The sequence below is a fragment of the Hippoglossus stenolepis genome, chromosome 6 (genome assembly GCF_022539355.2).
Source record: "Hippoglossus stenolepis isolate QCI-W04-F060 chromosome 6, HSTE1.2, whole genome shotgun sequence".
NCBI lineage: Eukaryota > Metazoa > Chordata > Actinopteri > Pleuronectiformes > Pleuronectidae > Hippoglossus > Hippoglossus stenolepis.
The window spans coordinates 5,057,449-5,085,435 of NC_061488.1; the positions used below are offsets into that span (position 1 = coordinate 5,057,449).

The 27,987-nt window shown below is 43.0% G+C and overlaps 4 protein-coding genes across 5 annotated transcripts; 2 read left to right on the forward strand and 2 right to left on the reverse strand.

The window, feature by feature from the left end:
- Positions 1 to 1,280: 1,280 nt before the first annotated feature.
- Positions 1,281 to 8,379, reverse strand: dnajc5aa (DnaJ (Hsp40) homolog, subfamily C, member 5aa). 2 transcript variants are annotated; one of them, XM_035159577.2, is made up of 5 exons: positions 8,255 to 8,379; positions 4,314 to 4,442; positions 4,018 to 4,231; positions 3,717 to 3,888; positions 1,281 to 3,620 (listed from the first exon to the last, which is right to left on the reverse strand). In XM_035159577.2, exons 2-5 carry the CDS (start codon positions 4,421 to 4,423, stop codon positions 3,517 to 3,519), a joined length of 600 nt encoding a protein of 199 aa, XP_035015468.1. In that variant the 5' UTR covers positions 4,424 to 4,442; positions 8,255 to 8,379; the 3' UTR covers positions 1,281 to 3,516. The 2 variants fall into 2 exon arrangements, with proteins under 2 accessions (XP_035015468.1, XP_035015467.1); XM_035159576.2 differs by lacking the exon at positions 8,255 to 8,379 and adding an exon at positions 5,339 to 5,510.
- Positions 7,870 to 13,506, forward strand: LOC118111180 (glucose-induced degradation protein 8-B homolog). Its single transcript, XM_035159575.2, has 5 exons — positions 7,870 to 8,054; positions 8,375 to 8,502; positions 10,497 to 10,693; positions 10,978 to 11,175; positions 11,927 to 13,506. Exons 2-5 carry the CDS (start codon positions 8,382 to 8,384, stop codon positions 12,098 to 12,100), a joined length of 690 nt encoding a protein of 229 aa, XP_035015466.1. The 5' UTR covers positions 7,870 to 8,054; positions 8,375 to 8,381; the 3' UTR covers positions 12,101 to 13,506.
- Positions 13,507 to 13,704: 198 nt separating this feature from the next.
- LOC118110467 (solute carrier family 17 member 9) lies at positions 13,705 to 19,306 on the forward strand. The gene is made up of 13 exons (XM_035158222.2): positions 13,705 to 13,892; positions 14,678 to 14,875; positions 14,988 to 15,127; positions 15,786 to 15,885; positions 15,986 to 16,110; positions 16,321 to 16,423; positions 16,538 to 16,634; positions 16,744 to 16,831; positions 16,936 to 16,970; positions 17,252 to 17,373; positions 17,979 to 18,034; positions 18,145 to 18,174; positions 18,313 to 19,306. The coding sequence occupies exons 1-13, from the start codon at positions 13,768 to 13,770 to the stop codon at positions 18,480 to 18,482; spliced, it is 1,389 nt and encodes a 462-aa protein (XP_035014113.1). The 5' UTR covers positions 13,705 to 13,767; the 3' UTR covers positions 18,483 to 19,306.
- Positions 19,307 to 21,272: 1,966 nt separating this feature from the next.
- ythdf1 (YTH N(6)-methyladenosine RNA binding protein 1) lies at positions 21,273 to 27,986 on the reverse strand. Its single transcript, XM_035159317.2, has 6 exons — positions 27,615 to 27,986; positions 27,180 to 27,207; positions 25,808 to 25,896; positions 24,062 to 25,717; positions 23,633 to 23,677; positions 21,273 to 22,835 (listed from the first exon to the last, which is right to left on the reverse strand). The coding sequence occupies exons 1-6, from the start codon at positions 27,639 to 27,641 to the stop codon at positions 22,821 to 22,823; spliced, it is 1,860 nt and encodes a 619-aa protein (XP_035015208.1). The 5' UTR covers positions 27,642 to 27,986; the 3' UTR covers positions 21,273 to 22,820.
- Position 27,987: the final 1 nt, after the last annotated feature.

A 27,987-nucleotide genomic window follows, 5' to 3' on the forward strand; every position in this document is an offset into this window, starting at 1 on the left:
AGAAGATTACGACACAGAACCACAGGCTGAATAAAATAAATCCCCCCCGATGCACAGATGGGTCCAGCACTCAGTAAACAAATGGCTCTATAAGTATCTAAGGGCAGCGTGTCTGTGTCTTCTGTGAACATTTGTGTTTCAACACCTCGTGGGCGATGCAGTGACTTGAAGAATAATCTGTTGAACCTTGAGGTTGCTGAAGATCATTTGTTGAGTTGACTCTCGAAGACATTGTGACATGTTTTATAGAAAATACATTCAACTAAGACAAATACCATTGTAGGCAATGGAAGTAGGAAATTGTGTGTCATAGAAAATTTATGTTTTGCTATGTTCTTTGTTCTTGGTCGTCCTTTGTGTTATTCTGTCTAGTGTTTTATAATCTATGGGCTGGACATTGTGCACATTGGCAACAGATTAATTATCCAGACTTGTGTCTCCACAAAAAACTAAAAAAATACCTTCAGATATCTGATAAATATATTTTCATACAGTTCAAATCTGAATGTAAATGAGGCTCAATCCACTCAACTCAAATCCAATGTAACTGTGGTGAGGATTATAAAAGGTCTCACATTAACCTCTGTGCTACAAACGCTGTCCCACAACGAGATGGTCAAATAAAACATTTGTCTCCATCTGCTGACAAAACCTGAAAACACAGCTCAGAGAGACTCGTCTGCTCCAGATGAATAATGTGAACAAATGTTCTCTTGGTTTTCTGTGGCCATCATCAAGTCACTGATATTTTAAACTGATACTGAGAAAAACAACAGAACAACAAAGAACGTTTGTAAAATCAATATGAGAATATAATGGTAGAAGTGTGGGTATTTAATTACATTACTCTACATAAAACTTAAATGTAGTTATAGTGTGCCAATATTATATATATATATTAAAATAGTGTTATGATATAACTTATTAACTTGTACATAAGTATAAGTATATACACTCAAGTACGGTCATTGTGGGGAACTATCTCTTCTTTACCACTTAATTTCATGAGTAAATATTACACTTTTAATTTGTTTTATTTGTATATTTATATATAGTATTTTGAAGATTCAGATTATAATGATTCATCATCATTGATTAAGTTGAAATTTGTGTCTAGTTTTGTATAATAAGTATTAACGTTTGTCTGATGCTAATACTAACATATCATGAGTATGTTTTACACTGTGTTATTGCTACTTCTACTTTCTCCAAACCACACAGTGATTTTGCCTTCATGTCCCCGTGTTGTTTCCATCCACACATAAGAACACGAGTCAAAATGTTCATGAACATTTATTCAACAACAGCAAATCAGATCAATGATCCACTTGTTTTCTTCCAGACACACAATTACCATGCTACAACATAAACGTTAAAGTTTATACTTTATGTGGATCAAGTGTATGTACAAGCGACCTGAACCATTAAACCATTCCTTGCAAGATTTAATGGTTACATTACGACACCATACCAGTAAAATTAAAGCCAATCATCATTTGAAACATGACAAAGTATGAAATAAATAAAATCCCAAAAGAATGCATCATATAACCATTTCACTATAATTACACTATATACTATGTTGTCTTTTTATTGAGTCACGTCCTGATCATTGATCCATTATAGGTTTTTTTTTTTTTTAAACACACAGTGCATTCAACTTAGAACATTTACAGTAGCATTTTTCAGTATCTTAATGAAAAAGCCATGACAGGAACATCTATGTTTCATCAAGGGTCACAGGAAACATCATACAAGGGCCACAGAGGTCAACATCCATACCGTTAATAGCAGAGGGTGGGCAACAGGAGCTCACCAAGTGTAAACCATTAAAACACATTGTTAGCGGTTATGAAACGGACAAAGGTGTTCATGGCAATTTGTGGAAGTGTGCTGCAGTATATGCAAATTCAGTAGTATGAAAAAATCTAGAGTCATTTTACTGAGCTGCCTGTAGCACTGGCTCACGGATGATATGATTTACAAGATGGGTTCGAAAAAGTCAAAAAGGCTAAACACCACAGCATCGGACAAAAATATCAGAGTCGTCCGACTTCAGCTCAAAACACAAGGACTAAAAACATGATGTGATGAATATTTCCGCCGACCTAAAATATCCCCAAGTCAATATTCTGCACTCAACTTTATTTCCCGCTAACATTAACGACTTAATATCGTTTAAGACAGCTCAGAGTAAAAACACGTCACCCTCTGAACCAGGGCGGCTGCTGATAGTGATCTGTTATTTCTAACATGTGATCAGTCAGATGGTTTATCTGGAGCTTTTCTATATAGCAACAAAAAAAAAAATCTATAAAATTTAAGTCTATCAGCCTCCATGAGACATCTCAAAAATAGTTTTACATTTTTATGAACAAAAAAGGACGGGGGCGGGGGGGGGTAAGGCAGCAGCGGCTCAGCATATGATCCCAACAACTGAGACGCTTCACCAAAAAGTTAAAAATGTTATCCTCTAATTCAAAAATGTAATTATTAAAAATGTCCATTATCAGTGTTTTTCTATGAGATCCATCCAATGTCAGCGATTTAACAAACCGCGAGTAACTGCTGATGTGTCAAAAAGTGAACACTGGTTAATCTCACAGAACAGGAAATCGATCATAAATCAATATGAAATTTACCTTGATGATAAATATCCGAACAACCTGTTCAGTGCTGTAGGAAAGACAGGAAGTCGTCAATGTCCTGGATCAATGGGCTGAAATGAAACTTCGACGGGTGGAGAAAATAGTCAATAATCAATAAATAACTAAATTAGAAAGTGTCTGCAAATAAAGCTGTGTGCCTTAAAAACCTCATGATTGAAAACATCTGGGGGAAGCAGACGATACACAGACAAACACACACTGGAGGTTGGAGGATGGCGGGTGGAATTCTCAAATCAAACATAAGACAACTCTGTTCTTGAAAGGTTTACGGATGATGGCACCACCGGACTGAACAAACATTTCTCTAACCAGCACCTCCCTGAGCCATGGCTCTCCTTCCTTTAGCAGAAAATATCACGTAGACTGCACCTCCTCCTGGTGAACTGTACTCAGATGAACATATTGCACGTACGTATGCACCTACATTATGAGTCTTGCAAAGTAAAAATGCTGCAAAGGATGACAGAAGATCTGGAGACTATGTTTCGTTAAACAGTGCATGCTACACCGTGATGCAGAGTATGGGAGAGGGGGAGTGGGGGGGAGGCGACCTGTGTGGTTAAAGGCCAAGAAATACAAAAGAAGAAATTAAAAAAAAACAAATAATTTGGTTGTTTCTCTTTTCTTATCGTAGTGGGGGGTAAATAAGTGGGTGTACCAATCAGGAAAGTGTGTAAGGGATGTGACTTCATTAGTTCCTCTCATGGACCATGCTTACTAGTCCCTCTACTCAACATGGCTCCCGATCGGAAGTGGAAAGACGGATCGCCCCTTTCAGTCGTCTCACGGAGGTGGAGCAGGGGGGAAGCAGGCAGGACCACAGGCCAGGATCGCTGGGGACAGGGGGTTAGTTGAAGCCAGTGTCGGTGTGGTAGGAGTGGTGCCCATCCGCCGTTAGCTGGGTCGTCTCTGTTGCCGACGGCTGCAGCACTATGGGATCAACGCCAGCCTCTGTTTGACAAAGAGAAACAGTGTGTTTGCGTTAACCCCTCGCTCGCCATTGTTTCCCCCCGACAAATTAAGAAACTGGAGGTGGTTCTGCATCACCTCTCTCGTCAGACTGCAGCTGGGCCTCCAGGTCCTCGGGGGACACGTAAAAGTCCTGTTCCTGGCCCTCCCGAGGCCGTGGTTTACATTTTCCACAGCAGCAGTTGCAGCAGCAGCACAGGCAGCAGCAGAAGTAGCAGCCGGTGGCCAGGCCGCAGAACACGAACAGAGCCTGCAGGAGAGCAGAGACATGAGAGGAGGCAGAGACATGATAATGGTTGTGTGAGGAGAAGATAAGAGAAGCAGGTTTGAATGGAAAATGCAAACGGTGAATGCTCCGGGTCTTTCCCCCCCGCCTCACCTTCGCCCACCAGCTGGAGAGGACGAAGTAAGTGTTAACGTTCTCTTCTCCAAACTGCTCGGCCACATACAGGCCCAGGGAGCCGTATTTGTCGTAAATATTACGCTTGGTGGGATCGTTGAGAATCGCATGGGCGCTGTTTATCTCCTTGAACTTATCTGCCGCTTCTGGATTGTCGGGATTCTTGTCGGGGTGGAACTTCAGCGCCAGCTTCCTGTGTGGAGGAAAAACGACAACGGTCACCTAAGGTGAGGCCAGACCTTTCTGTGGCAGTTCATGTGAGGGGGACGTCTCACCTGTAAGATCTCTTGATGTCATCGGATGTGGCGATCTTGTCGACTCCCAACACGAGGTAGAGAGACTCGCCAGCGGTGGACAGAGAGCGTTGCCTCTGATGCTCAGCCATGATGCCTTAAGTTCACAGACTGGGCACAGAAACAGAACAATTAGAACCACTGCAAGTCAGTTTGCTTTACAAGAAAACCTCAAGGGAAACACCTATCGTTAGAATCGCCTGTTTAACACGATATATACATCTGTTTAAAAAAAAAATAATGCAGGCCTTTTACTAAAGTGAGGCCTGTGTGGCTGCAGGCAACAGCTGCCTCGGCTGGACACATCTGTCCTGTATGTGCACGTATGGAACCATCCTGCTCTGTGTGAAATGTAGGGGGAAAGAAGTCAAAGAGCAGCGACGGGGCAAAATCCTGGAATAATCAAATTTCTCCTGCCCGAATCTGACTCTCACAGATTTTTTCAGTGTAATTGCACAAACGATGTTAATGATCCTGCAGGTTATTCAGTTACTGACATGTTGGCAGGAGCTGCGTCTGCTGGTGTCAGTAAATCAGCAGCTGACATCCACACAGTCGGTGCTGCTGCAGGAGAGCGAGCTTCATCGAACTGATGCTGCAAATAAAAAACACACAAACCCACCCTGCTGAATCCCACTGGGTGTCATCTTGACTCGAATGAATGGCCACCGGTGCGTTTGAAGCCCTGCAAAAGCGCATTTGCACATTTTCACCTCAAACTGGCGAGAGGGTGTTAAATTTCTGTGTGTTACGAGCCGCATCCCGTGGTAAAGCGTGTATATGATCGATTGGAGTGTGTGGGTTCGATGCTAGCAGCGTAATCTCTGTGCGAGCACCAGCAGCAGCAGCATCAGCAGCAGCTCGGCTATAGCGCACAGCATCCATGTTGGTTTGCTTCCTGGCCTGGTGTTGATGCAGCCAGGGATGGATCGTCAGCACTAATCTTCAAGGTGAAGGGGCAGAGGCTCGAGGAGGAGAGAGGAGCGGACGTGCAGGGGCGCGCTCACCTTTCAGTGTTCTCCGGTGCTCCGTGAAACCGACGGATCCCTGCAGCTCGTGGTTTTAGAGGCTTGGAGCGTGACTATGGCCGCATAGTACAGAACCTCTGAGGCTTCACACAACCATGGACAGCTGCAGCACGGATCTGACTCCGCCCCCTGCCCAACCCCCACGGAGACCCGACGTGCGCGTGCACAGGCGGACTGCGATGATGATGATGGCGATGAAGATTAAAAGAGGATGATGATGGGATGATGATGTTGAAGAGGATGATGAAAATGAAGATGATGATGGGAAGATAAAGATGATGATGAGGATGATAAAGATGATGAAGATAGTGGTGGTGATGATGATGATGCTGATGAAGATGATCATAGTGATGAAGATGATGATGACGAAGAAGAAGAAGATGATGAAAATGATGAAGTCAAGTCAAAGTCAACTTTATTGTAAATTTTGCCATATGTACAGGACATAGACGGGATTGAAATGCTGTTTATCTCTGATCCCCAGTGTAAACATATAGGTGGACAGAACATATGATGATGAAGATGAAGATGAAGATGATGAAGATGATGGTGATGGCTCGGGAGGACCATCATCGAGGCCGTCAGGAAACTCCAGAGGCGAGACGCCTTCTACTTTATGCAACATTTCTGTCACCAAAGTGTGTGTGTGCTGTTACTGGAGTCGTCACTCGTAGCTCGACAACAGATAACTCAGCAAGCTAATTGGTATGTAGTATGTGTGTGTGTGTGGAGGAGAGACAGGACTGGGTGCTTCCCAGTGGTTTTCAGTGGGAGGCACTTCAGCATAAACGTAGGGGAGAAGTTACACTTTGAATACCAGGTCCTGTTTAAAACCACTATTCTGAGACTGAACCAACTTAAAGTAAAAGTTCTTGTGATCTTGTCTTTGCCTTTCCAGCATTTATGCTAAGCTAGGCTAACAGCCAGCTGGCTCCGGCTTCAGGAGAATTGTATTGATCTTTTTATGCAACTCTCCACAAGTAAGCAATTAGCTTAAGTGAATTTCCCAAAAATGCAAACTACTCCTTTAAATGTTGGGAGTCCAATCTGTTGAGGTCTTTATTGCCTCTGCAAAGAAGGTCAAGTTGTCACCTATAGGTTTGTTTGTTTGTCTGCAGGATCACACTAAACTGAAAGGATTTCAGTTTGACAACTCCGCGTTAGCCCCCACCCAGACTGCTAGGAACCTGGGTGTGACACTCGACAGTCAACTCTCCCTTACTGCCAACATTACTGCAACAACATGTTCCTGTAGATATGTGCTGCACAACATCAGGAGAACACGTCCCCTTCTCACTAAGAAGGAGGCGCAGGTTCTGGTCCAGGCCCTGGTCATCTCACACCTAGACTATTGTAACTCCATCCTGGCTGTTCTGCCTGCTAGTGACATCCGACCTCTGCAGCTCATCCAGAATGCAGCAGCTTGACAGTTCTTTAGCCTAAATTCACTCACACTACTCCCCTCCTCCGCTCCCTTCACTGGTTACCAGTGGCTGCCTGCATCCGTTTCAAAACACTAGTACTTGCATACGGATCGGGTCCAGTCTACATCGAGGACATGTTCAAACCTTACACCCCAGCCCGTTCACTCCGCTCTGCATCTGCCAATCGGCTTGTTGCTCCCTCACTGCGAGGGACAACTAAACACTCAACAAAATCACCACTGTTTTCTGTCCTGGCTCCTAGATGGTGGAACGAGCTTCCCAATGACATCAGCATGACAGCAGAAAGTCTACACATCTCCCGCCGCAAACCAAAAACACATCTCTTCCGACTATACCTTGAATTAAAACTCACTAAATAAATAAAATAAAATAAAACTAGCACTTTAGTAGCACTTAAATGGCACTTTTTTATTTCTATTTAAATGCTTTTTGTATTGTCCTATGATGCTTTGATAATTTGTCACGCCTTTAATGTAAAGCACTTTGAATTGCCTTGTAGTTGAAATGTGATACACAAATAAATTTGCCTTGCATTAAATTTTGGAGAAGATACAGACAAAACGTGTGGTTATTTTTTTCTCTTCCTTTATAAAATGACCTGTATAATTACCAATATCTATGAATAATTAGTGTGCATTATCCATACCATCCAAACTAACTGCAAAATTGTTCAGTGCAATATCTATCTATCTATCTATCTATCTATCTATCTATCTATCTATCTATCTCTTTCTTTCTTTCTTTCTTTCTAATAAACTGAGGAGAACTGGTGCAGTTTAAAATGCAGATTGTGGCCACACCAAATATTGATTTTATTTATTAACTGCACGTTCCATGGACTAAATTGATAAATACAAATATTCCTTGTATTATTCTTTAATATTTAGCTCCATTCCTCAGTTGTTTAATTTAATTTATTTAAAGATAAAAAAAAAACACTTAAACAAAAGTTCCACATTCATCTATTTCACTTCGCTTCCTCGGCAACCGTGACGTCACGCCGCCCACCCAATCCACGATCCTCGCGGGACCGACGTTAGCTCTCGCGAGGTTTTCCCACGTTAGTTAGCTTAGGAGCGTTAGCCCGGGTCCCGTTAGCCTGGGTCCCGTTAGCCGCCAGTAGCTCGGCTGTGTCGGCGCCGTCGACTCCCGGCGTTGAATCGGACCCTGAAGCAGCGGCAGCACCGAGAACCGGCGCCCCCCCCCCCCACCCCACCGAGCAGGAAGCACCGTCCCGGGGCCTCTGCACGGTGAGTCGAGTCAGCGCGACCCCCCCCCCTAGTCTGCTAACGGACAGGAAATGGGTTTGTTTTGGAAGCGCCGGGGCACGTCCGCATCCTTATTAACGACACTCGCACGCGTCCGAACGCGGCGCGACTGCACAAATACGGTGCCTGCGGTTGTGTTGTGAATTGTCGCGTGTTGGATGTGTGTGTTCCCCGGTTGTCACCTGTGTGTTGCAGGGTTGTAAACCCCGGTTGTAACGTCTCGGGCTCGTGCAGTTGCAGCCTGTGGCCGAGCGGTGGCAGCCTTGCTCACATGTTTTTGTTGGGGTTCTTTGCTCCTCCAGCGTCCCAATGATGAGTTATGCTGAAAAGACAGAAGACATCACCAGGGAAGAGTGGATGGAGAAACTGAACAACGTGCACATACAGAGGGCGGACATGAACCGGCTCATCATGAACTACCTGGTGACAGGTGAGGGAAACTGTCAATCAATCAATCAATCAATCAAGTTATATTTGTACAGCCCACAGTTTGTCTCATAGGGCTTTAACAAGGTGCGACATCCTCTGTCCTTCACCCTCAACAAGAGTAAAACTACCAAACACCTTTTAACGTAGATAATAAAACGTAGAAACCTCAGAGAGAGAGACACACGTGATGGATCTCTCTCCCAGGACGGACAGAAGTGCAGTAGATGCCACGTGTAACTGAGAACATCAGCAAAAAGAAGAAGAAACAGTTTGTAGCGTAATGAAGACGTGTGTCAGAGTATTTGTACATAAGAAAATGTCTGATAGAGATGAAGGGAGCAGCGATAACAAATTTATTTAGGAGTTATTGTCAATAATGGTCGAATATGTGAGTAGTGCATATTGTGTCTCTAGTAGTCTTGTTGTAATCATCGTCCACGATCCGCTGCGACCACGAACGACCAATATACATTCAAATTCACACCACATACACCAACCACACACAGTACGACCGGCAGCGAGTTGCTATTCTGTGACTCTCCTGCACATAAAGATAAAATAACATGCAATGAATTTACTATTTCGCAGAGAAAATATAGAATAATATAAGGAAGGACGAGGTTTATGCAAATCTACATACATATGCAGTTAATGTGCAACCATGAGCGAGCTGTGCTACATCAGACTGAGGTAGTTGTAGTGTAATACATGTCATAGAGAGGATATGGAATATTAAGGAATGCAGCAGGGTGAGTCCGGCCCTAGGTGTTGGCCTGGTTAAGTGTTTGTATGTTCTGAGCAAAGAAGTTCTTCCTCGTTCCCTCTGTGTTTTTGCCTACGTGGAGTGGAAGCGCTTCCGTGACTGCATTACGCAGAACAGTCCATTGTTCGAGTGGCTGAGCGCTTTCACCGTCTTCCTGGCTTTTGTGCTGCACCGCTCGGTGTAGATGTGCAGGTCAGGGAGCTCAGTGGATTGCGTGCTCAGCTGAACACATCCAAATGCATCATTGCATAAGGCTGCAACTAAGAGTTATTACCAATTCATCTGCGATTTATTATCTGGATGTATGATTTTGGCTTTAAAATACCAGAAAGCCCTGTGTTATTTCAGTCAAAAATATATATTAGAATGGTGGTTGATAGTGTAAACAGTCCCCTTGAATTTAATCAAGACACGTCCAAACAAACACATCTTTCATCAAGATCCACAAATTCTTCCCTGGGAGATAAAACATACAAGCACTAAAACCTCAGGTGGATCTTTGTCTGTGGAGCTTCTATGTCCAGGTGCTAAAAAACAGGTCAACTGGACTTGGTTGAGTTTCTCGAAGACGTTTCACCTTTCATCCAAGAGGCTCCTTCAGTTCTAGCTGGCTGCCGGGAGTCCCAGGTATTTAACTTGTAGGGTGGTTGAGGTTACCTGAGAGGCCGGCCCCACCGTGCTGTTGGTTTCTTTAGGAGATGTTTTGCATCTCCCCCCCCGTGAGTCATGTGTCCTGAGGTGTGAATTGTAATGGTAGATCAGGTGGATCCCGACCTTTGTCCTGATCTACGCCAAGATTGTCTTTCTTGGCCCGTGTCTCATATTTTCTACCAGGTTTCATGTAAATTCGAGTTGTAGTTTTTGCATAATCCTACTGAAAATACAAACATACATACAGAATATTCTTAAACTGCTCTCAGACATGCACTGAACTCCTCGGATCCTCTGTATTGTCCCTGGAGGGGATTCATGTGTGGACACAAATGTCGTTCAGAGAGCCTCAGGACTTTCTTTGACCTGTCTCAGAGTAAAAAGTCTGCAGAATGAGCCGATGTGAAAAAGCTGCTTTTATGACCGAAGCCTAAGTTTCAAAACTTGTGGCGTGAAAAGAAAACTTGTCTGTAACTTGAACTCACTGTGTCACACTGGTGCGTCTTAACCCTAACCCACTTCTATTCTTAGCTATCCTTCATTTCTTTGCCCCTGTCTGCATCTGTTTCACATGTTTCCAGAGGGGTTTAAAGAGGCGGCGGAGAAGTTTCGGATGGAGTCCGGTATCGAGCCGAGCGTGGACCTGGACTCTCTGGACGAAAGGATAAAGATTAGAGAGATGATCCTGAAGGGACAGATACAAGAAGCCATCGGACTCATCAACAGCCTTCACCCGGAGCTGCTTGACACCAATCGATACTTGTATTTTCATCTGCAGGTACATGTGCACCGAGCATTGCAACAGCCGTCAGGAGTTCTGATCATATTGTGAGATTTATCAGGGTTGAAGTTCAGGATCAGTTGAAGATGTTCTTTCTTAGCAGTAGTGAGTGTAGTGAGCATCTTTAGGTGTAAACCCTTCCATACGCTGTAGGTAACAACCCAAGCTGCTATTCTTCACCATGAGATTATGTTCCTTGTCATCTATCCTGGTTAAATAGGAAAAAGATTGTAAAACTAGATTCTTCAACTGTAGCTGTGTGTTCTTTATTCTCCTTGCAGCAGCAACATTTGATTGAGTTAATCAGGCTAAGGGAGACTGAGTCAGCGCTGGAGTTTGCCCAGACACAACTGGCCGAGCAAGGGGAGGAGAGCAGAGAGTGTCTGACAGAGATGGAGAGGACACTGGCCCTTCTGGCTTTTGACAACCCAGAGGATTCGCCCTTCGGAGACCTGCTCAACATGATGCAGCGGCAAAAGGTCAGAACGATTTGTCATATTGTTTCCCTGCAATCTTTGACCTCAGTGTTAGTCACTATTTGAGATGTGGGCAGTGATTTTAAGGCCTTTTCACAGATCTAGTTCCGTTCTTTTGGTCCAAACCAAGTAAAAAAACACTGTTTCTTTAAATCTGTGTAATATTTCAGTACGAAATATCCATATGTTAAACTGTACCGAACACAGTAAATGTAGAAACACCCGGAACCAGCCTCATGAATTATTGTGGTGTGTGATTGTATAGCTGCTTTCAGACATGAACTGAACTCCTGAGATCCTCCGCCAAGCCCTCTAGTATTATTAAGTCCTCTGACGTGAGACCACAGCAGGATCCTCTGCAGGACTCACCATGAGCGAGTGGGGGGGTTGAAGACAAAACAGGCGACAGATGCAAAAATGAAAAGAATCAAAAAGAATATAAATGACTTCTGATGAAACAGCAGTCTCATACACGTAGAAGACAGATGTAGATGTGCTGGAAACAAACACATGCAGTGGAATTAACACTTTGCATCTTGTCTCTGCCTAATGCAAAACTCCTCACCTGAATCCTCTGGAGGATTTGTTGCGGTTGTATCTGAGCGGAGAATGTCCCACTGCGTTGTTCATGTGTGAAAGGAAAAGTCCTCCCGAGGACATGTCTGAAAACAGTTAATATAGGCAGTAAGAACACAGTGAATCAGTATTGTGTGTTTTATTTAATTTTGACTGCAACACACATCTTGGTGCGCAGGTGTGGAGTGAGGTGAACCAAGCTGTGCTGGACTATGAAAACAGGGAGTCTACGCCCAAGCTGGCGAAACTCCTGAAGCTGCTGCTGTGGGCACAGAACGAGCTCGACCAGAAGAAGGTGAAATATCCCAAAATGACTGACCTTAGCACGGGAACCATTGAGGACCCCAAGTGAACATAACGGAAAACAAACAACCACCTTCCACGTCTCCTTAATTTATAATCAGTCAGTGACTGTGTGACAACCAGGTAACATATATGTATAAACTAATACTACATTGTTTTTATTTTCCATGTTGCATCCATGAGAAGTAAGACTTATAAACTCGTTGTGTAAACTGTAAATTGCTGTATTTGCAAAGTGACAGAAATTATCTACTTTAAATACTAATCCTGGATTTTGAGACGGATCTCGGAGACGACAAAATTCAAACTGCTGTTTTATATTTTGTCTTTTCTAAAGCTTAAGTCAGTATTATTATTTATTTCCCCCGACAATAATTAACCCAGAAAGAGAGAGTTGATGGTAAAAGAACGACGTTAATACTGTGGTGGGTGAGGAGCCCGAATCCAGGCTCAACTGTAACGATGCAAACTCTGAAACAGCAGATACACAATTACCCTTTTTAATGAAGATGTGTTTAGACTGAGATGAAACATCTTAACTTAAATTAAAATCTAAATTTCTTACTTAAAATGTTAATACTTTTCAATTAAATGGAGAAATATGCTTTATTAATGTAGTATCATTTTAATTTATATAATATTTTACAGATATGTGTGAAGTATGATGTTTGGCAATTTGCTGTAGCATCGGTCAGTTGCTTCCTACACCTGAGAATCTGATGATTGTATGTGCACAGTGTCAGTGGCATGAACTACCTTGTACAAGCATCAAGCCTCGAACACGGGTGTCAGAGGAGGGGAAGCAGGTTCTGAGTGAAATCCGAGCTGAACTGAGCCCCCGGGCCTGTCTGAGCGTCCTGCACACTTCACCCCCAGCATGCTCCGAATGTCCGAGTTTGGTTTTACGTCAGTGGGGTTGAGGTTATGATAATATTCAGCCGGTCTCACTGATGTAAGCAGGGTTCACACGCTGCGTGAGACGAAGGCCTGCTAAGGAATGAGGGAGCTGTCATGTCTGCTTTCTAGTTTAAACGTATGTTTTTAAAACTGTCAGACTGAAAATTATTTAGATTTCTGTTAACGATGATCAGAAATATGGACGTTTCTTATCTGCACTGGTTGGTCAAAGAACTTTCTGTCCATTTTGCCACTTTTAAAACAGTTTTTCACTTTATTGCATGTGAGTGTTTTTGTTTGTTTGTTTTCAATGGGGAAAGGCACTTGTGCTTGTTTACTTTTGTTTATTTGGTTTACTTTTATAAAACAGAAAACAAACTTGCTGCTAGCTGTCCATCCTTAATTTCTTTTAAGGTTGCATTGTCTTTATATATATATATATATATAATGGATTTGACAAACACAAAAACCCAGAGAGATCACACCCCTTTTATTATTCAACATTTTTAAGATCAGATTTACAAGTATTGAAATAAACAACTTTTGTGAACCATAAAAGAGCTGTTTTTTCATTTTGTGAGTTGTGATGCATGAATGCAGATTATAAAGAATCCGACGTGGACGTTTTTCCACGTCAGAGCAAAGCCAAAAATGCTACTGTCAAACGTAGTGAACCAGCCAGTCCTCGTTTCAGTTTTGTTCCAACAAGTTTGACTTGTTTGGCCTGTTTGCCTGAGGAAGTGAGGTGTAGCTGGAGCGCTCACACACTCAGTGCCGGGGAGTTGCACAGCTAACACCGAGGAAACTGGTGTTCTCTGAATGGCTGACAAGCACACATCAGGAGACGGCTGGAGCGATGTCAGTGAATCTCTGCTGAAACACAAGATTTGTACAAACGGCAAATGTAAGGAAGATGAGCCTGTGAACACCATCCTGTGGCCAAGGTAGGACATTCAAATCAGACTGGGAATCACAGGCTACACTTTGATATGTACCACGGAGCGCCTCACCCTTCTTTTGAGCTAAATGCCATTAAGATTTTTTTTAAATAAGTCACAACATGTTGCCTTGATATTGTTACACACGACGTGTATATATATAACTTCTAAAAAGGATTAAACAATATATTCAGCTACCTTTGCTCTGTGCTGCACGTGCACGCAAAGCTACCAGAAAATGTATCTGTTCCTATTTTTAGAAAATCATTTTATCAATCAGCTTCTCAAATGTGAATATTCTGGTTATTTTTGTCTCCTCGTGATTGAAAACTGAATAGATTTTTGGGATTTGTTCTGTAAATCAGGAAAACAAACCACCTTGGGTGAGACACGTGTTTGTGACATTTAAAAGCCCAAATGATTAATCGGCTGCGGCTCTGATTACATGTACTCGAACATTGATTGAACTTAAGTCATCTTTTATCAGTGCCGGCGGCATGACTCCGAGGAGCCACCACTTTGGCCCATAAATATCTGAACCACTGGATTTATTAGAATAAAATCTTGTGCAAATATTAGTTTAGTTGATCTCCTGACTCGTGACAGGAAGAGTTTGACAGTTGGAAAACGTCATCTTGTGTTTAGTAAAAGCTTCTCATCTTGTCCAGTAGCTTAATGAGGTTTAAGATGGAATACCTGGTGTTGGCCTTTAGCTCAAACTCCTGCTGAACTCACAGATTTTATATTAGGGACATAAAGTAGAAACTTTTTTTCCTGCCTTGTGTTTGTAGAGCTCTGGTACGAAAATGGACGCTGATGCTGTTTGTTGGCACCTGCCTCCTGTACTGTGCCAGGATGGCCATGCCGATCTGTGCCGTGTCGATGGCCACCACTTTCAAATGGAGCAAGATCGACTCGGGACTGGTCCTGGGTGGATTCTTCTGGGGCTACTGTTTCACACAGATCCTGGGGGGACATGCCAGTGACAAGTGAGCAGAACGTGCATGACTCCAAATGGCTCATAATTAATGATAACAATGTGTGACCTCTGAGGTGAGTTTAGAGTTTGATGATTGATCTGTGTGAATGTTGTGATTTCAGAGTGGGAGGAGAGCGCGTCCTGTTCATCTCTACGGGCCTGTGGGCTCTGGTCACTGTTCTCACTCCTGTTCTGGCTCGGCTCAGCTCTCACACCCTCGCTCTCATGACCCTGGCCAGATTCCTCATGGGACTTCTGCAGGGTGAGTACGGCACCGGTTACCATATGGACAGAAGTGCCTAAAAGAGTCAAAATATGCATGTTCACTTTGCAATGCAAGAAGTGGATGAGAGGAGGTATTGCCCTCTTGTGTCTTTATGCTTCAATACAACTGCAACCAGCCGTGGGTTCAAACAGTGAAACTTGTAGTCTCACTCCTACACTGTAAATAAAGATGGCCGACATGACCGCTCCACAAAAGTGAAGCCCAAAACATATTGATCGTCCACTGGTGGCTGGCGACTGTACATACACGCTGCCTCCTCCATGTTTTTTTTTATCTCTGATGTTTGTTCAAGTGCTCATGTGTCTGATAAGTTTGTTTTCAATTAGTTATTTAATGCTTTAAAAACCTATGATAATGACATCTTTTTTTTACAGTCTATGGCCTCAGTCTTGGCCAAGGCAGATTTTTCAAACTATCGAACAGAGCCAAGCTCCCCCTGTTTGAAGCTAAGCTAAGCTAACCAGCTGCTGGCTTAGCATTCTTCACATTTCAAACACACAAGCACGAGAGAACATGGTGCATCAGCAGAGAAGCTGCAGTAGAGAAAAATGTTTGCCACTGGTTCTTGAAGAAGAACAAACTGATGAAGATTTTGAAGGAGTTTCGAGCTCATAGATCTCGTGATGTCTTGCAGGTGTGTTCTTTCCGTCTCTGGCCAGCATTTGCTCACAGCGCGTCGTGAAAGAGGAGCGAGGCTTTCTAATGAGCATTATGCACAGCGGTAGTTATCTTGGGTATATTGGACACACACACACACACACACACACACACACACACACACTTCTAAACACATATTCTTGTTGACTTTGTTTCGCTCTATTGTTGCTCTCTCAGAACGTTGCTGGCAGGTGGAATGGGATCCATCATGGTGGACCAGTACGGCTGGCCTAGCATGTTCTACTGCATTGGTTTCCTGTCCTCACTGTGGGCTTTCCTCGTTTGGCAGTGTTTTTTAAAAGGTACAGTAAAATCTTAATAGTTCCGTTGATGCCATTTAGTTTCAGACTGAAATACCTAGAGAATGACTCGACACATTGGCATGAAACTTTGTACAGACATTCAGGATTAACGCTAATGACTTTGCCGAGAGGAGTTGTCGTGTGATTTGGCACGGGCATCATTCATTCATGTTTCAAACTGTATGATGTCATGTGCAATCTGTGGCTCAGGTGAGGTTATCCCCAAGCCCCTGGAAACTCACTATAGACGGAGTCGTCACACACAATGGAACCTGTCCCAGATGCTGCGTCTGTTCAAGAAGCCTCCTGTCTGGTACAGCTTATGTTCTTTAATCCTTCACTATTCACCAACACAGGACCACATGAGTGCTTCAGCCATTTTAACCTCAGCCCTCGCTCTTTCTCTCTGTCTCTTCGTCTCTCTAAGGTCCATGTGCTTCGCTCACATGTGCGCAGCCAGCACCTCCAACACGTTATTGTCGTGGCTGCCAACGTACTTCAAGGAATCCTTTCCAGATGCCACAGTATGTTTTCCTCACCCTGCATTATGTCGTTGTTTAGCCAGAGTCAAAGCCATTTTTCGAATTCCATTTGAAAACCAGTTTCATTTATATCCACACCTTTGTCTTGCAGGACTGGGCGTACAATGTAATTCCGTGGCTTGTTGCAATCCCCTCAGCTTTAAGTGGGGCATACATGTCAGACTTTCTCATCAGTCAAGGTATTAAATAGCTGTTTGTTTGTTTTTTAATTATGTGTTACAGTTACAATATCGAATCAAAATCAAATTTACAATTTGTTAAAATTTGTTTCCTTCCCCTGCAGGTTATAGCATATCATCTGTGAGAAAGACAATGCAGGTACGTGTGGTCACACACTTGTGATTGTACATTTATCCAGAGTTTTCTAGAGTGATAGAAAAGTGTGAGTGCACAGAAAGGTTTGTCCTGACAAGCTATACTTAAGTTATGTAATGGAATTTTTGCTCCTGGTTTCAAACATGTGATGACAAGCTAGAACTCAGAGGTGATAGATGCAAATAAACTGTGTTTCACTTACATACTTTACTTTACCCTCAGGTTATGGACTGTGCCTTTAAAATACCTAACGTGCGTGTCTCTCTCGCTTTCTCCCTCCTCAGTTCTGTGCCATGGGCGGTTCCAGTGTGTTTATAATGCTCCTGACGGGAGAAGCGTTTACCTCATTCACCTCTGCATTGATCTTTGTCTCTGTGGCTGTGGGTTTATCCACCTTCACCAGCTGGTACGTGAAACAACACAGATCCTGTCCCTGTGTTAGAGAAACTGCTGCAACCTCGTAGTCCGACTGAGATAAAAATGAATTTACAATCTTAATAAAGCTCTTCTAGATTTTTGTTATACACGATGATGACATTGTTTTTTCTCTCCTGCGATGTTTTATTGCGTATTGTTCAAACTATACAGTAATATTAATATACAGTATCCGCAATTAACTAATATTGGCTCATATATCAACACATTTCTGTTGTTTTAAACATTTTCCCAAAGAGCAAAACCAACTCTGTGTCTCTTTCAGTACTTTCCTACCCAACAACTCAATTTGATTTAACTTTACACAAAACACATTTTATTCAATGTGCAGAAAAACGAAAGATAGAATAGAAATAACAGCTGGTTGCACAAGTCAGGGACGGGTAGATTGTTGGACTTACAATAACCATTAACTTCATGTGTTTTTCATAGTTTCTGTGAAGAGATCTGTGAAGAATAAGTTTCATTTCTCAGGCTTTACATCCACAGACAGCGCTTGGTGTAAATTAGTAAATGAGATTCATCCTCGTTCAATGTGCTGTAAATGTAGATGTTGACTGTTTCCTTGTGTTTCAGCGGTGTGTCTGTGAACGTGCAGGACCTCACTCCGTCATGTGCTGGTGCTTTCTTTGGTGAGTTTGTAGCTGTCGACATTTAAGATTCATAAAACTGTCATAGTTGATTTATTTTAATCGTTTTTGTCATTTTTGTTCCTTGAATCTTTATTCCTCCTCTGCAACAGGTTTTATGAATATGTTGGGTGCTTTTATGGGTACGTATTGAAGATGTGGACCAATTATTTGAAATTTACTGGAAATATCTAAACTTAACATTTATCTGAAATTACACAAGTTAATTGTTAAACACTGGCACTAATTTTAAATGTCTATTGTCCCGATGTGTTTCACAGGGCTGGTGCTGGTCTCCTTGTCGGGCTACCTGATTGAGGTCACCCTGTCGTGGGCCTCCGTGTTCTCCCTCATCAGTTTTGTGAACACCATGGGTCTTGTGGTCTTCCTCCTATTTGGAGATGCTCGACGTGTCGACCTGGAATATTCCAGTCAGGTCTCTGTGATTTGACCCAAACCTTGTGCTGCAAACACCCGACGTGTGAGACTCATATTTAAATCTCAATCCCTTCCGCTGAACCTGCCTGTGAATTTTGCAGAAACACAGAAACACAGTACAGCTGAGTGTTTATCAGCAAACCTCTGGAGAGTTGGAAATGGGAATCACATTTTTCTGCTGCACAAAACAAGAAGGAAACAGCTCTGGAAAATGAAGGAACTTGAATGTTGCAGGCGTGTTTTTGTTCTTTGTGTTTACTGTAATTCTGGATCACCGTCAGTATGAATATTTAATGTAGCGAGTTTGACATCCACATCAAAATGTTTACACCGAAGGTTTTTTGTAAATTCTGAGCTGAAATAGATTACCTTTGGAACCTGCAGGAATATTAATCTGTCAATTGTGTTTAACTTTGTCTTTTTTCACTTTTCATGTTAAACATATAGTCTCTGGTATATTTTTCTACTCCACTCCAGCCAAGAACTGGTCCAGTACCTTTGTTGTTGTCTTGATATTTATCTTTATCGCCCCCTGGTGACTGGCTAGAATACAGGTCATACACCCTGCCCCCTCCATAGTAGTTGATGGGATGTGGACCACAGGGTCAAAGTACACTTTCACTAAAATGTTCTGTCTGGTTTCTGTCATTTTAGTTCTTCTACACAGAAATGATGTGGTTGCTCTGTAGACTTTTTAAATTGAATCACTTAAACAGAGGGAAGCTGAGAGCCATATTTACTTCCAATGTTTGATGATGTTGTGAATTTTCTTTTAAATTCCATGTAACGTATCTGTGAGTTTTTGAAATTAAAATAAAATTATTATTATTATTATTATTATTATTACATGTGCAAATTCTTCTTCGATTCACCGCGGGTCCGGTTTCAGCACCACAAAGTGTGTGCGTGTGCGTGTGCGTGTGTGTGTGTGTGTTGTGTGTGTGTGTGTGTGTGTGTGTACACCATTAATGGGGGCAGCATCCTGCATTCACGTCATGACGTTATTACCCCTCATAGCCAATGAGGACGGCTCACGCGCATCAGGACGCGCTTTATTTAGGTTTGATGCAGAGGAATGTCTCACCATTAAGGAACCAGAGGAACCAGCGGGTGTTAAACCCCGAAGGTCGAACTGGACTGAAGCTCAGCACCCGAGGGGACATCCGGACTGGACCTGCCCGCCTCCATCCACTCACCCCGCTGCTGCAGCCCGGAGGTCGGTGGCTTGGCCTGTTTTACCTCCACGGATGAAGACAGATGTCAGGAGCTGCACATCAGGAGAATGAGAAGAACCAGGAGAGGAAGCCTGGTGCATGTGTTTGAATTCAAGTCTTATTATTATATCAATGTCAATTATAGTGAGGAATATAAAAAACCAACAAAATGCCCTGTCACTGTTTGTGTCGGTGATGTTTCTCTCGTCTGTTGAAGGTGTAACTTTCCTCTGAGTGACGGGGTGGCCGCTCCTCGTGTTCACGGCGGACCTTGATTTATCAGCCACACAATTAAGGCACGCGGTGAATGCCAAGAGAGGAATCGAACTCTCTACATTCAGGAAGACTTCAGTGTGACACCTCCACTGAGAGACAGATCCACCACCGGCCTCTTCCAGCAAATGTGACGACAGATACAGGCCTCTACTTTTATTTTAATTCCAGTCTGCATGTTTTTCTTATTGTGAGGATGTGATTCCCTTACTTCTTCTATTTTATAACAGCCATGGCCGGACTCATCTCCTACAGGGCCCTGGGGCAAGAAATACACTGACCCCCATTGTACTTTACATGTTATTTCACCTGGCGACCACCACTGAAACTCACTAGAAATGAAGTGGCATGTTTTTATGATTGATTGATCCGTTGTCATTTGTAAGCAATTCATTGTATATTTGCTAGTTTTCATATTAAAGTATCTCAGCATCTTTATCTCCGTCTGCGATGTTACGTTTTCACTCCCGATCGTTTGTTTTGTCCCTATTTTTTCAAATCTTTACTGATTTCCAAGAGAATAATTAATCTTAATAAAAAAAGATATATTTATCTAACTGACTTTCATGAGTGTGTGATTTGGTGCAGCTTGATTGAATTTAAGGGGACTGTTGGGCCTTGGCGCTGGTATGACCCCTGCTGAGTAACATTCTACTTGAGTTGTTCAGGGGAGAAAAGAAATTGGAAGGTGTTGACTTGGCTTCAGGAAATGAGTTTTCTTTTCTTAAAGTACTTCTAAGATGGAATAATTCTACCTTGCCTGGGGTTTTCTTAATTACTTGACAGACAATAATTAAGGCAATTTGACAAAACACTTTTAAGCAAATGAGAAACACGAATGGCACGACAGTCCCCGTAGTTTGAATAAAATCATGTCGATGGCACTTTTCAAACAAAAAAGCAGAATATTTTGACATCGTTACTCAATGCAGCGGATTAGTTTAGATGTTATCTTTGATTTCAAACTGTTATGTAAATGTCACCTTTTTAAAACCATAACACTCTTGAGACAATTATTTCCGAGTCAATATTTAAACAGGAAAATTTTACTGAGCAAACTGCAGGGAACCAGAATTGAAATCTTTCAAGTAAATGCAAAATGTTACATTGAAACCAAAGAGCCAACTTGTTTTCATAGAAGAATCAAAACAAAGTATAATTGGTGACATATCATTTGAAAAATATTTTCTAAAAGCGAACATCAAATACACAGGATATAAAATCCCTGTGGCAAATGAGATTTTGGACGATGTAAATAAAACGGTTGATCGTGTGCATTAAATCCCCAAAAAGTCATAACAATAATAAAACATACAAACAGATAAGTATATCTTTAATAATGAACATGTTCAAATCTAAGAATGTGATAGTGACCTCTGATACAATGGATATTTAATTCAGGGGTGACTTAAAACTTTTTTTGCATAAATTTTCTATGTTCCAATACCGTAATATAACTCTGATTGCTCCACAGTCATACTCCCTCTCGGTTCTTTCACTCGAGCATACACACACACACACACACACACACACAAATACAGCAAGCAAGTTAAAAAAAGTAAAGTCACAAACATATACCATATAGGCTAGTCTCTGGGTGTTCATACACTTGACAATAAATCGGTTAAGTATAATGCTACAGTTAAACATTTTTGAGGCGATCTCAGTTAGAAATGCCGGTACATTAAAGCTTACATTTTTCTGGGGATGACGTGGATCGGTTATAGCGATGAAAATGATGAAAATGCCAAGATTATAATGTTGTTAAGAAAGAACAAAAAGACAATAAAACAGAAGTGACAGGCCTGGCTTTGAGTTTTAAAAAGCAGCACATGCTACATTTTCTTCAGAATTTCAGACAAATACCCCTGCGGGCACAAAGGGAAGGAAAAGTCTGGGAAATAGACAGAAAGCAAATGTTTGTGTTGATAAAAACCTCAACTCAGACAGAACCATTGTAATTCCATCCTTTAAATAAAAAGAGAGAGGGACCATCTTTAAGAGCGTTTTGTTTTCTAGACGGCGTTTCCCTGAATCTCAGGCTGAAAATTTTGAGGTACTGTGCTGGGGGACAACAAAACATTTACAATACTGCTCAAAAGAAATGTTAAGGCTCCGCTCCGGAGAGAGATACAATCCCAAATATCCTCCATTGTAATGTTAAATTGAAATTATTTGTCAGCCAGATGGTAAAGTTCTCAAAATATGCTTCTAACATTTATGCTTCCTACTGTCACAACCTTGCACTATTATGTCTATGCATACAGAAACTTTCAGTGTACACATTCCTCCACCAAAGTAAAACACCCCGGACATGAAAAACAGGGCATTAGAGAAGTTCTTTTTTCTTCTGATAATATAAAATACAACTGGCCACACACAGATAGCAGACATTTGTCAATAAAGTGTTGTTCACTCATTAAGATTAACCAATACAAGCACTTAACATTTCTCCAACACACAAACCACAAAGTGAACAGTCACTGAATATCAGCAGCATGTTGTCAAGAGTTTCAAAACAGACGTGCAGATATTTATACTTAGTTAAGAATGCAAGTTCTGGGGTAGCGATAGAGATTTATAAGGCTAAAAAAATACAGAAAAAACAAGAAAAATATATATTATTGAAGCGATTCGACCGGTGGAACTAGCTTCATCCCTGCACTCATCTTAAAGACTGGGGACCAGGAGCAATGTGGCTCAAAAGTTTGACGTGGGCCAAAGTCAACACAATTAAATAGAAAAAAATATTAGTTTTCAATTTCTTAATGTCCGTGTGTTTTCTTTTTAAATCTAAATTTCAGTTCGTCCATCCGAGCACAACCGTTGTTGATCGGGGGTTTTCAGGAGCCGTCTTCTTCTAGTCACTTCTGACGATCCTGAGAGGAGAGAGGAATAAAAACCGAGAAATTACCAAATGTGATCGATCAATATCACATATTACAGGGCAACACTATGATTTATAAAGCTAGAAATTTCAAATCTGAATAATCAAACCTAAAGTAAGGATGGTTTTCCTGTCGGTTCGTATATTTAGCCCCAAACACACCTGGTATTAACATGTGGTTTCTGTGATCTGATCTCTAGTGGACAGCTCTTCACTGGTGTGAACGCACTCAGATCAGATATAGAACCGATCACGCCAGACCACTTTCACACCTCTGAATGGGTGAAAAGCAAACTACTGTAAAGCGCTTTGAGTCGTCATCAAGACCAGAAAAGCTGCTATATAAATACAAACCACAGGGACATCGGACACACCGGTGTACTCAGACTGGGTAAAAACAACATAACTTGGTGTCCATGAACAGAAACGACGTGTTTGTTTGTATAGAGCAGGGAGCTGTGATCCTGTCTGAGATCCACACAGACTCAGAGCTGTTCACTTGTGATCGGATCACAAAAACCACATGTTAACACCAGGTTTGTACGGCGCCTTCGTTTGTTTTAATTTCTTAAATCAATACAAGACCATTTTCCCAGGGATTAATTCATGGATCTAGATGAAAACAACCACAGTTTATTGCTTTTAGTATCGTATTTTGATTTTACATAATATATTTTCACATCATATCTATATCTACTAACACTCAAGTATTCTGTTTAATATTCTCATCTCATCCACATCACCCAGCCCCACCTGACAGACAGAGAGAGATAAGATATCAGACTTTACCTGATCGATTCGGGATCGGCTCTGAATTGGGACGGGCTCATAGCCCTGTTAAAAATAAATAAATACAGCGCATTATTGAAATGTCACATAATAAATAAAGCTCAGTTTTAATAACATAAAAAAAAAAGATTTAATCAATGACTCATACATACAACCAAGCAAGATGAAAAGAAAGCTTAGAAATAAGGGACTGTAGGAATATTATCATTATTGTTGTCTTCCCTTCTATAGAGCAACACAGTTATCTGGGCTGCATATTACATTGGGCTACGTAATCTTGAGTTATACAAGGAATTGTTCCAGGTCAATATTATATCATAATTTGTAAATATATTGTTGGTCAAGAAAAAGGTCCAATAGTCTTGTAACAGTCCCTAAATATTCACTTATCCTAACAACAAAGTGTATAAAGACTCAAAGAGATCTTACCTTCTTCACCACCTCCTCCTCCTCCTGCTTCTTCTCATAGTGGGAGAAGTCATCAAAGATGGAGGTGGTGTGTTTGTACTGGGCAATAATCTTGAGCACCTGCTTGGCTTTCTCCAGAGGAACCTCTTGAGTGTCACGCGAGTTGGTGACTGGCTTGTTGTCATTGTTTTCCAGGCGAATGTGACGCAGCTGGCTATTAGGCACATCCTTAACAAACAACCAGTTCACGTCAAACTTGCCCTTCCACTTGTCCTGCGCCCAAACACCAGCGCTGGTGCCGTAGTCCACAGGTGAGCGCATCTCCGCCACACCGCAGAAATGGCCGCTGCCGTTAACACTGAACAACAAGTAGACGGGACCTTTAGAGTTCATCCCTCTGAAGGCTGAGTCCAAGCGCTTGTTGCCGTGCTCCGTGCTGCACCAGATCGAATACTTGATGGAGCGGTGGATGTCGTCCTCAGAGTAGCTCTTGATGATGAACACACGGCCGTTCTTCAGGTTCCAGTCAAACTCCTTGGGGTTGTAGCTGTGGGCCGCTCGAAGCTTCTCCAGCACGGGGTGGGACTCTGAGCCCGGCTCCGGAAGCAAACCCCCACCCCCTCCACCTCCGTTACCAACACCGCCGCCGTTAGAGGAGCAGTTGTCCAAGCTTCCACCACCATAGCACAAGTTGCGGTTGCGTGGGGCTATCCAGCGGGTTTGAGGTGTTGGAGCGGAGTTGTGGTTCTGGTAAGACTGCTGAGGAGGTGGAGGACCCTGCATGGTCATCTGCTGCACGAGGGACTGGGCAGACTGTATGGATTGTTGAAGGGGAGGGAGGAGACTGGGAGCATGGGAGTGAAGCTGTGGCTGGTGCTGCTGTTGGTGGTGGTGGTGATGGTGATGGTGATGGTGGTGGGGGGGCAAAGGAGGGACCATCTTGGCTGCATTCCCTTTATTATCCCATGTATCAATGTCCATGCTGTGTTTGATGGGGGGTGGAGGCATAGCTCCTCCAGGGATGGGTGGGCCAGGCTTGTTCTTGGCCTTTTGTTGCTGCAGCTTGGCAGGTTTACTCGCTATAGCAGCCCACGATGTAGGTTTCGGAGGGGGCATTCCGATTGGTGTGCCTCCGTTGCCCGTGGCAACAGCTGCAGCTACACTGCCACCTCCACCGATCACAGAGCCTGCACTTTTCACACCAGAGCCACTTCCTGTCACATCCCCACCTATTTTTAGGCCCAGCATGCCCTGCTCTAGGCTGTTCATACCCGGAGCCTTGCTCAGGGTGTCACTATGGAAACCTGTCTGCCCATCAGGGACTAAGGTGCCTCCTAGAGAGCTGGGCGGGTAGCTGTAACTCCCTCCATAGGCGGAGCTCTGAGTCTGCTGGCCCTGAGAACCACTGGTGCCCCAGGCAGAGAAGGCCGGGTTCTCTGGGAAAAAGTTAAACCTGTGAGGGTAAATACTGCTGCTGAGCCCCCCCGGCTGCCCAAACACTGTGTCGTGCATGAAGTGATGGTCTCCATTGTTGAGGGGGGCATAGGGTGTCAGGTAGGGAATGGGTGGGTCCCCTCCAGTGGACCAAGGAGCTTCACTGAGAGGGTAAGGAAATCCAATGGAGGGGGCATAGTAGCTGGACAGGTAAGGGTCTGTCATGGACTGATAACTGTTATTCTACAAAACAGAAGATAGATCATTTGTTAGGGCAGCAGAATGATGGAAAACAAGATATTTTAATGATCCAGATTCAGAGGTGTTCCCCACCTGGTTGGACTGGCCGGTGAGATAGGGCTCAAAGTCATTGTCATGGACCGTGTCTTTCTGGTGGAGGGAGCCATTCTGCACTGGGAAGGCTGCAAAAAAATCATACTGGTGTCAAAGCTGCACATCAGCATTTAAAACGACTTAATGCCAAGTCTGTCAAGAAGCCTTAAATAGCTGCAGTACACAGTTCATCATGTTATGTCCTCTGCACCCGTTATTTAGACTAAACCTGCAGCCAAAGAATCCATTGGTTAACATGAATGATGTGCACTGGGAAATTTAAATAGAAGATCCTGTCTAACGCAGTGTGGTCGTCTGCTGGATAAATGTAACTTTAGGACTCGTCGACCTTTTGAAATGTGCGAGGCGTTTACAATTGATAAGCAGTTTGCTCTTACAGGGATGTATGTTTAATCACAATGTGTAATGAAGCAGATACTGTGTAACTCTGTAGACATTTTTGGGACTTGATCTGTTGACAGACATTATACATAAATCAGCACCGTGCAAAAGTTTTTAGACGTTTAGATTTTTAACTATGACACAATTACCATATTTATTCTGCAGCTTGAGGACAAACCAACACATACACCCATACTTATTAAGATCTCCCGATAGAGCCGGGATCTCAACATCATGGGAGTCAGTGTAGTTACATGAAGAGTCAGAAGAAACAGAGACTAAAGAACAAACGTCAAAATACACACATATATGTGAGTCTGGGAAATGAAGTTTTCTTTTTCATTTTCTGCACCTTTGAGGGATTATTTTATTAATAATCCTGATTTAGTTTGAGTGGCTGAAGTTAAGGTCAGATACAGGGATTTTTTTCCTGCCCACAACAATAACACTGTACCACTCCTCACAACCCTGAGCCTAAAGTTTCTGTCCACAACAAAACACTCTGCTTACTCCTGCAATAACTGTAATCTTATATTATATTCACATTTTATTTTACTATGTCATATTCCCACCTACTTCATTACATTATCTATAAACACAAACAACTACTGGGACTTTGCACACTTGTCTCCTGTTCATAGTTTGTCATCGCTTACATTTGTTGTTCTATTATATCTAATAGTACTTTACTGTGTAATCTAGTACTTTATTGTGTATCATTTACTGAGGGTGCATGTACAGTTTTTTAGTACATTTTATATTTATTACATTCTATTTGCAGCTAATAGAATTCTTCGTATCTTCTGACGTGCTGCTGTAACAATGATTTCCCAATTTGGGATCAATCAAGAGCATCTATTAATCTAACGTGGGTTGTGAGCTGGTGCAGAAGGTGTGTGCGGTGCTCAACATGGTGATAGATCGATTCCACTGAGCCATCAAGAGCTCGGCTACATGTTTTCTTTCTTACCTTTGCTCGCATCTTGTCCCTTCGATGTCTTGGTTGCATTGAGGAGGAGGAGGAGGAGGAGGAGGAGGAGGGGATGCATGTGGAAAGAGGAAGATAAAACACAGAAAGCCTTGCATGGGTCACGGGTGTTATTGAATCACATCACATATTCACCTGACATGTTTTCACACTGTGCAGCTGAAAGGCCGGCGGACGTTAAAAGGCTGAATGTTGTGTTGTGGTCAGTGTGGTCGCCACTGGGAGCTGTGGTCCAGGGCCTCCGTTATTTACCAGCTCTGCAGCTAACCTGCCTCTCAGCTGGCTAACTAGCTAACTAGCTAACTAGCTGGCACCGTCTTGAGTGGGTTGAACACAGCGCGCATCTCGCCTCCCTGTGGGGGGGAATTAAATAAATATACCCTCAAACCGAGCGTGATTCCCCGCTCCTCTTCTCACCTGAGGGTCGATACTAGCGGCAGACATCGTTCATCCGCCGGGTGTGTGTGCGCTTCAGCCCTGGCAAGACGTGCAGTGTGTCCGCCGTGTGAGAGGCTAATCACCGGAGGAGCTGCTCCGCGTCACTATGCTAACACGGTAGCACCGCTAGCCGCAGCAGCCGCAGCAGCAGCAGCCGTCAGCCGGTGTCTGCGCTCGGGGCGGACGGTTCAGTTCGTCGTGGCGCTGCTGCCGCTCCGCGCTGCCCAGTCAGCATCAAGCCCGCGGCTCTTCGGTCCGCTCCGCGTGACGGTTCAACACGACCAGCCTCGGTGGCCCTGCTCTTTGCCCCAACGGCAGCTGCATCCGGGTTCTCAAGTGCGGAAGTGACGAC